The 9,698-nt window shown below is 40.3% G+C and overlaps 1 protein-coding gene across 2 annotated transcripts in view; it reads right to left on the bottom strand.

The window, feature by feature from the left end:
- Nucleotides 1-5,906: 5,906 nt before the first annotated feature.
- LPIN2 (lipin 2) overlaps nucleotides 5,907-9,698 on the bottom strand; it is a 36,856-nt gene continuing 33,064 nt past the window's right edge. For both annotated transcript variants that reach the window (XM_009864813.1, XM_009864814.1), the window contains 4 exons: nucleotides 9,522-9,674; nucleotides 7,569-7,683; nucleotides 6,824-6,927; nucleotides 5,907-6,497 (listed from right to left, as the gene is read on the bottom strand). In XM_009864813.1, coding sequence (XP_009863115.1) covers nucleotides 6,353-6,497; nucleotides 6,824-6,927; nucleotides 7,569-7,683; nucleotides 9,522-9,674 — 517 coding nt within the window. In that variant the 3' untranslated portion in view covers nucleotides 5,907-6,352. The remainder of the gene's footprint in view (nucleotides 6,498-6,823; nucleotides 6,928-7,568; nucleotides 7,684-9,521; nucleotides 9,675-9,698) is intronic.

Genomic DNA, 9,698 nt, shown 5'->3' with positions numbered 1-9,698 from the left:
AGGAATGCCAATTTTCACCACAAAACGTGTGGCGAAAACACCTACCTCATTATTTTAACTTGCTGTTAAGACTTCAGTGGAGACATCCATACTGACCACTGGAAGCAATCAGGATTTTCCGTGGTATTCCACTGTATATCCTTTCAGTATACACCAGGTTACTTGCAGCAACTTTGTGCTCAGTCAGCTTGGTGAAGGCAACCAGCCAGTCAAGAACAATTACAGATAGTCAAGGAAATAACAGAACAAGCTGTAAAACACAGGAAGGCAGCTTGAAACAAAATGCCCATCACCACCCAGTGCAGCTTTACCCTCCATCCCCAGCATATTTTAAAGGGCTCCCCAGCTGCAATCAGGAGATTCAAATCACGATTGAATTGTTTCCTGAGGACACATCATGCATTTGGAAGGGAGTTTTATCTGCTGAATAAGTCCTTATGTTACAGCACAATAGTGGATGTGGACATATTTCACCAAAACTACAAATGCTTTTACAGTCCTAGCTCGGCGAGGGGAGGAAATGCACTCTGCTGACGTGCGAGCGGCAGGTACACTTTTGGTTGCCTGTTGCTCCCAGATAATGGCACAGAGCTCAAACTGTTGAGTTACCAGCAATACCTGTGGGCTGTGTCTTCACAAGACAAGACTCGTACTCGGGCCAGCACCAACTCCCTGCAATGCACCCTGGAGATGTGAGACCAGATGCAGAACAGCTCTGACAGTTCTTTGCATATGGCAGACTTCGAAGAACATCTTCTAACATGTTACTACATAAGCAGGTTTTGGCATTCATCCATTTAGCTATCTTGATTGTGGGGAAAAAAAGGAACATTACTACAATATTTCACCAATGAACAGCACATTTGAGAGTGCGTTATGTGTGCCTGTGTATACAGATATTCATGTATAGGGTGAGAAAGTATTATCTAGGAACATGAAGCCAACTGTGTGATGGAGAACAACTGCACATTGTCTAAATAAAGCCTACCTGTTGTGTGATGTCTTGATGCTCTTTTGCTTTCCAGTGAACACAGCAGCACTGTTAAGCTAACACCCCCCCCTCTCCCCGCTGGTCCGAGAGCTCATCCAGCAGCTGCAAAAAGTAGGAGCACACACCTGCCGCCCAGCCAGAATGGTGCCGGGCTGCACACGCAGCCTCCCGGGGCTCTTGGTGTAGAAACTGCTTGACTTTAACTCTAGAGACAGTGCCCCTGCACGCACAGGAAAGTGCCCCTTCTTGGACACAGTCCCAGTGGAACCACAGGGGAACTCCAACAGAAATGGAAAGTCTGCTACTGCCGCTGGAGATGATAAAACTCCAGCAGTAAGGTCTGCGTCTGAGCGCAAGGAGAGCGCACGGGTGCCAGGGGCAGCAACACAAATGATGCACGGTGGAAGGATCAGGAGGCACAGCATCATTTACACTTTCATGCAGACATACCGTACTTTTACGTGTGACTGAAATGGATTTTCTAAGGCAGGCTGCTAGTTAGTTGCATTTACCAACAGCAGCAAGGGACTGGCAAGAATAAGTTTTTACTGAAAGCTTGAGGCCCCTTTTTCAAGACGGTCTTGCAATAACTGCCTCAAGCAATTCAACAAATGTTGTGGAAGACAATACTCTGCCTTGAAAAGCAAAAGTTAACTTGGAAGGAATTAGGATAAAACTCCGAATTAGGGCACATTTACAAGAGCTCAAACTATGGAGTTACAAGATGTTCTTCACGGCAGCTTGTGTATTCCTGAATCCTACATCCATTACCTGATAGTCTGTATTACTAATGCATGCTTGCTTTTTGTTACAGTTATAACCCAGTCTTGGTACTGGCTCATGATGTAAGTCTGATAGCAATTATTTATCTGTTGTATAAATACTCTAAAAAAAATAAACAGCGTGAGGGAAAGCAAATGTATCACAGTTCTCTGAAGAGCAACTTGAATTCCATTTAAAATATGAAAAGAGTTTGAATAAATCCACATTTAGTAAATCAGCAATGCAGTAATGGAATTCCCAAGCACAAAGTGAAGAAAACAATTAGTTTAAGTTTGTTTATTGTGATAACATCGTTCTGAACATCAATAAACATTGCACTGAAGTGTGGGTTCCAGTACCCAGGATAGTCCAGTCTTAACAAAACCCACTGTATTGGTATGATCACAGATTTGATAAGTTTAAACACGCTAACGTATTAGTGATTGAGTTGCTTAACAACCAAGTATTCCACATCTTCAACAAAAACATGAAACAAAGGATTGAAGAGAGTTTTCCCACCCTCAGAATAAACCAACATTTTAACTTTCTTCTGGAAGTAATTAACACTGTGAAAAAAACCAAAACAATTTAATTCCATTCAGCAGATTTCAACTTTGGAAACTAAAACTTCTTCAGGCAAAAGTAACACTTTAAAGGCATCTCAAATTCACTAAGTATTTTTGATGTTTCATTATGAATTTGCATTACAGTCATTTAAACAGCTCTTTCATATGGCAGGATTTTCTAGAAGACTTGTAAGAAATATTAAACGTGAAATCTCATCTCTTTTGTCTTTACCATAAGCAGATTCAGAGTTTGCTTCAGAAGTTTCACAAATGAACTTGACATGAGTGTTAAAACTTTTCCAGTTAACAAAAAAAAAATTTTAGAAAGAGTATATTGGTGACAGGAAGCAAAGGACACATGAGCCAAGACTGCACATGCAATTGGTTACTGTTAGGGATGAGAGCCCAACCTTTTGGAGTACAAAGATGCTTGATACAGTGAAAAAAAAACCAAAAAAAATCCAGAAATGTGTACCACTTCAGTTAATGATCTTTAAAGTGTTGTAGAAATGGGTAATATCCAAGTCACTAAGAACTTCTGAATTGCAATGTTCCTTGCTTATTCCCAGACAGGTATCACTGACTCGGCCTTCGACAGGGTTCCAATGCTAAGAGGATCTGCATCTTCAACAACACAGTCTTAACAGGGGTGTGCATGTGCCTACAGACACACACACTTAGAAGTTCCTCTTTCACAGAAAGAATGATTTAACTTGCGCTAATCTTAAAGAAGTACAGCACAACTTCTCCAACATTGGTTTCAGGCCACTTCTCTTGACTAAGGTAACACAAGACAGGCTAATGCATAATTCCTACTCGCCCCACTTCGTAAGAAACATGGCAGCACAAGCCTGCTGTTTGATAGCAAAGAGATGTCTTTTCCAGAGTCAATAAAGTGGCCAGCAGTTCAAATTACCCAGGTGTGCGACGACAGGTACAGTGCCCCCATATTCTGTCCCTAAACAGGGTTAACAAACAATCCGAAAAGCTTCAAATACAAGCCAGATTTAGAAAAAACCAAAACAAACCCCCACCCTACTCATATCAGAAATGCTTGATAATACTTTTACATTTTATCAGCAAACAAATATCAAAACTGTAGCTGTTACAGAGGAAAAAAAAAAGGCAAATTTTTAGCTAAGCAACTTTCTGAACATCCCTATAAAGCAAAATAAGAGGTGAGCAGAATGAGGAGCTCTCTAAAACCATCCAACCCCCATATTCATACCATCTTAAATTATATGCATTACAAGATACACCTGGTACTATTTTTCCACACTGCTCATTTACTCAAGTTCCCACCTTAAAATCCTCAGCTTATCTTTATGACAATCTGAAAGGATGAATGGAACCAAAGTGAAAAAAATAACCAAGTAACAAAATAAACCAAGAAAGATAACAGACAAACTTTGCTAACAATCTGCCCCATTTGGAAACCCATCTTGGTTTCATTAAGTGCTTTTATCTTCAGAATAGTTCTGTTAATACCAGGGCCACTAAGAGTAAGTTAAGCATGGTAAAGAAAATTTTGACATCCACAAAGAACTGTTTTAGGAGAGGCAGCTTCACTCCCTTTATGTAAAATAGAATCTTTTGATAGAACATTTAATCTAGTAATAAAAATATCATGTTGGATTCTTAATTATTTATTTTAAAGTATTTAGTATTTAAATGACTTAAAAGCTCAAATCCCATTGATATTCAAAGCACTTGGTGATCAGGAAAATTTCAGTTTCTAATGAAATCTATGGAATAAAAGGTAAGAAAAGGAAAAAAATAAATGGAATGATGTTTGTAAGCTCCTGAAAGTAAAAAAAAATAATACATATATATATATTTAAAAAAGCATTAAGAGCAAAATATTCTTTGAGTTAAATCCTGTGAAATCCACTTAAACACCAGCTAGATTGGTGACAGGACCAAGAGTTTGCTGAAGCAGTCACAAGGATTGTTCTCGCTGTACAAGAACAAGGATGCCTTTCGATTCATTTACACGCATGGCACACTGTGACAGAGCTATGGATTCTTTCCCACTCTCATACTCCTGATTCGAAAGAGAGGTTCCATGCTGATTTCACTTGCCCCCATTCTTTATGTATTGTTTTATAAACACAGGAATACACTAGAGTTTTATAAGGAGGGAGAAAAAAGTAATGTCTTTCACATAGTGATATTAAAATTGCCTCCCAAGTAATTCACCAACTGTCTAGCATTAGCTGGTGTCACATGAGAACTGTGGGTTAAAACCACTCATTTGGAAAAAGAAAAATATTCCTGTGCAGGGGGTAAAATCCTCTAAACCTGCTCTTTTGCAGAGAGTGAAACAAAGAGAGCTTCTCTCCTACATTCAGCCCAAGCTAAGTTGAAGCAGAAGGGCCCATCCAAGCCCTTTCTGAGTGGAGCAGTGCTGGTTACAGGCATCCCAGCCAGCAACCACACAGATGCCTCCTCCAGGCCACTCACACTTCCTGGCTCCCAGCGGCAGCTGCATGGGGCAGAGCTTTCCCCAGAGCCTGCTGGGAATTCTGGATATTGCCCCTGGAAGGATCTTTAACGCCTGGCTCCAGGAACCTGCTCACCGAGTGACAGAAAAGACTCTGCACCCAGAAAGCCCAGGACCGATGTTTTAATGACTTAGGTTTAAATGACTACAGTCCTTAAGCCCTCTAGGCTGGTGGAGTGATCCCTCCTCACCACACATTTGTACGAAGAAGGTTAAATGCACAAACTCCACTTAAAAAACAGAACTACCTTTGCCTTCAAGTATTTTTGGAGAGAGAAACATTAGCTGCTTTTACAGGTGATAAACACTAGACTTGGAATGCGATTTGTTCACAGGCTGATTGGAACTGGAGGAATGACCAGCATGATATTTATGAATAACCCAAAACATGAGGTGGGGGAAAGATGGGGAGAAAAAAAGTATTCATTCTGCTCTGCAGCATTTAACCATTCTCATACCTGGAATCTCACTATAGAGCTGCATTTCCTTCCAGCTACTGAAAATCTGCAATACAGAATTCTGGAAAGACCTGCAGTAACAATTAAAAAATTAAACACATAATTTTTTAGTATTACAATTCCCTGAATATAATCTGTACATACGTTTTACTGGCCTACACAGCATACGCACACATACGCATCATCTCTGTGTTCAAAAAGGAAATAGAAATGCCAGCTCCCCAACTCTTTACAGAAACATTCGAGATTTTTCTTGATGTAAATTTAACATGACATAGCGCAGCCTGAAAACAACAAAAACCATACAAGTACCTGAAGACAACTTTCGTTTTAACAAGCTCATGAAAGAGTTTAAACATTGCACATAAAAGAAGTAACAAGCAGAGTTAGTTTGAGCATGAATTGTACAAGCACAGTCTTGTACATGTGACAAAAGGCATATTTACATTTAAAGAGGAAGTTTATGTCTGCAGAGTCTGTCAGGCTAGTAATATCTACACATTTTCTGTATTTTTGCTGAGAACAAGCACATTGGTCTTAGGTTCTGCCTCCTTTCAAAAATGGCCTAAATGTCCATCTGAACACTAGATCGCTTTTTTTATTAATAGGTCTGACATTCTATTTGGCAGTTTCCATACACTTTTTGGCTTCATTTTAGAAAATATACTATTTAGACTAATACAAAGAAAACCCCAACAAACTATGTTTACAGTAAGATCTGTACTGATGAAAATGCAAAGTCATATTTTACCTCAGCATTTAGTTGCCCTGAAGCACTTGGGTACCATGACCATCAGTGACAGGCCAATGTCAAGTGCCTTAAAACAGATATACTAAGACAAGCAATAAAGAAACAAATAAACAAAAAAACCCAAACAAACCCTGCACACACACAAAAAAAGACAGTAGCTTTGCATCTTCTTTATTTTAAACCAACGGAGTTAAAGTGATTCGTTACTAAGACTTACGGTACCAGTATATAAATTAGCATCTTCATTAAGAAAGTTCTTCACATTTAAACTGAAGTTGAGTAGCTGAATATGAAATTCCGTCTCTAGGTGAGAAGTGTTTTTCAGGCCAGGTCATCCATGTTTAGGTCAGGAAGAGGCTCTCTCCAATAGCAAAAGGAGCTGAATTCTGGGCATGGAAATGCAGAACTCTGTTCTTTATTAAGCAATGGGAATACATGTTCCACAAGCTCACTTAGTCTGTAATACCTGTATTAAAAAAGTAGGAAGACCATTATTTAACAGTCTAGTCACTGTTCAACTGTAGCCAAAAAAGAGCTTTAGAAGACTAGACCAGAAAGCTATAGTCAAATACAGCACCCCTACTGCAGAAGCAATTTTCAATTTTATTTTGCCAGTTTTCTTTTCTTTTTGAAAAGTTTCCATCAAGTATCCAAAGCTGTAAGTCTCTGGCAAATAAGATTTTCACATAACATACGCAATAGGAGATCAAATCATCGTGGTCAAAAATGCAGTTACTTTACAATCTCATTCCTAAATACTTTCTTTAGCTGAAACAACAAAAGTGATCTTACGAAGATTTGTTTCCCTTGGTACGTTCTTGGATCAGTTCACCCTTTGGATTCACAGTAAATATTCTGCAGTCTGGAACTCCAACTTGCCTGTAGGCATATACATCCTGCAAAAAGCACGAACAAAACCACAAGCTTTTTTTTTTTTTTTTTGGAGAAAAGGTGATCCAAAAAAGGCTACAGTAAAACTGCCCCTTAAAAAACCCCACCCGTAAAAAAAAAAAAAATCCCCAAAACTATACACACACCACAACAAAATATTCCCCCCTGCCTCCAAACGCTTAACCCCTGTTCCCAAGCCTGGGACCACAAACATGTACAAAATCTATACCACAAAATATCATTCCTTGTGACAACATTCCTCTTACAATACAACCCCCAGCTCACTTACAAGAGCACAGGGCTGCAAACAAAATACAGGAACCATACAATAGGAAAAAGGATTCAATACTGAGGAACACTGAATTAATACTCTTAGGCTATAAAGGTGTCAAAATAGCTGAAAAAGAATATGCAAAGTTGGCAATATTTAATAAAATCCTGCGAATACTAACACAGTTCTGCAATCTCACAGAAGCACTTCTAGCAGCTTTTGAGGTATCTGTGTGGGGGTCTTCCTGACCAAACCCGTAAAAGCATCAGTGTCCCATTTCCTTATTCAAATAGACACAAAAAGAAAAGCATATTTCTTTTGCTTCTCAAGTACTTCATAAATTTTAACCCTTCAAATAGAAAGGGGCAGACTTACATTGGGCCTGTTTCCAAAAGCAGCATAGAAAGGCTGTTTACTGGGAGCAAACAAATTCTTGATATCGTTCAAACACTCGATTTTGAACTTTTCAGGCTTCTTTTCTATTACTTCCCTAAAATAAAATTTCAACAGTGAAAATCCAAATCATGATTTGATCAAGAGTTTCCTCCTTCCCTGTTGATCTGGTATTTATATTCTCATTCCTTCCTGTTGCTAGTACTGGTAGTTATTATAGACATTTGTCAATAATTTTCCAAGAATGATACAAGAGACAATAAAACAGTAAAATATCCACTGTTTTCCAACATCTGTATTAAGAAACAGGTGAATAAACTGTGTGCAAGCTAAGTAAGTGGGAAGAAATTTCCAGTTTTGAGTGCAGTTTGTGAGCTGCTTTTACTGTAGTTGACCATCTCTATCAGAAGACCTAATGAAGTACACATAATCTTCTACCTCCTGTCTCTGTGACAAGAAAGCGTGACCTTAATGGAAGTGGCTGCCCTTGTTAGCCATCAATCAGTTGTTTTTACTAAAACCCAAACAAACCAAAAAAGGCATTTCCACTACTAGCTCTTTCCAGCAAGAACAGGTAGACTAGATAGGCTAGACAGAAGAGAGATCTAGATAGGCTGGATCACCGGGCCAAGGCCAATCACATGAGTTTCAATCGGGCCAAATGCCGGGTCCTGCACTTCAGCCACAACAACCCCCAGCAGCACTGCAGGCTTGGGGAGGAGTGGCTGGAGATCTGCAGCCAGAGAGGGACCTGGGGGTGTTATAGACAGCCGGCTGAACAGAAGCCGCCCCGGTGGCCAAGAAGGCCAACGGCATCCTGGCCTGGATCAGGAATGGTGCTGTCAGCAGGAGCAGGGAGGTGGTCATGCCATGTACTCGGCTTTGGTGAGTCCGCACCTGGAGTAATTTGTCCAGTTTTGGGCCCCTCACTCCAAGAAGGACACTGAGGTGCTGGAGAGGGTACAGAGGTGGGCTACCAAGCTGGTAAAGGACTTGGAGCTTGTGTCATACGAGTAGTGGCTGAGGGATCTGGGGCTATTTAACCTAGAGGAGACTGAAGGGAGACCTTATCGCTCTCTACAATTACCTGAAAGGAGGTTATAGTGAGGTGGGAGTTGGTCTGTTCTCCTTAGTGGTGAGTGACAGGACAAGGGGAAATGGCCTTAAATTGTGCCAGGGAAGGTTCGGGTTGGATATTAGGAAGAATTTCTTTATCAAGAGGGTTGTCAGCCATTGGAACAGGCTGCCGAGGGAGGTGGTTGAATCACCATTCCTGGAGGTGTTTAAGAGATGGGTGGATGTTGTGCTGAGGCACATGGCTTAGTGGTATTGATAGAGTTAGGAAAAGGATGGACTTGATGATCCTGAAGGTCCCTTCCAGCCAAAAATGTTCAAGGATTCTATGACTATGGCTGGTTCAAACAATCAACTGAGTTGAACCACAGCTAAACTCCATATTACTTTTTAAGTGGTCATATATGGAGCACTCCCAAAATATATGTAAGCTCTCTCAGTCCTGCATCAGTGACATGAGCAGGTCTTGTGTTCCATATCTCAAGGTCATTTGCTGTGGCAGTCTGTATTTCCCAGCTTTTTTCTTTCCCCTCTATTCTGCACAGTAGCACTGCAGTACAATCCTTGTGGCTATATTAAAAAAGACAAAATTGTACTAATTTAGACAGAACCTAACAGTAATCAGTCATGGACTAGAGGAACGAAAAAAAGGAAAATGAGCTGCTCTGTGACTGATGTCGTGTGTTTTGCAGTCACTTCTAAAATGCCCACAGAAACACAAGTATACTACAAGTGAAATTTCAGACAAAACATTATATAAATGATAACTAGAAGGACATCAAGTCTCAGTAGCAAATCTAGCACAGAGTGGTCAGCATGCCAAATCTTTTCTTCCTCTGAGATAGGAGGGGGAATGCTTACCTATGCAAGGCAGAAAACAAACTGCTGGGGGACAACATGAGAGGGCCCCTGGGGAGAATTGTTCCTTTGTCATTCACCCAGTGCAGATATCCTCTGGTCATATCTGCCATCCCAATGGCACGGGCAGAACAGTACAGAAACTTGTAGCCATTTCTAGAAGAGAAATATCAACTTAGT

Source organism: Apaloderma vittatum, unplaced genomic scaffold (genome assembly GCF_000703405.1).
Source record: "Apaloderma vittatum isolate BGI_N311 unplaced genomic scaffold, ASM70340v1 scaffold852, whole genome shotgun sequence".
Lineage (NCBI taxonomy): Eukaryota > Metazoa > Chordata > Aves > Trogoniformes > Trogonidae > Apaloderma > Apaloderma vittatum.
The sequence above is the reverse complement of the archived record's forward strand: the minus strand, read 5'-3'. Positions and strand labels throughout refer to the sequence as shown.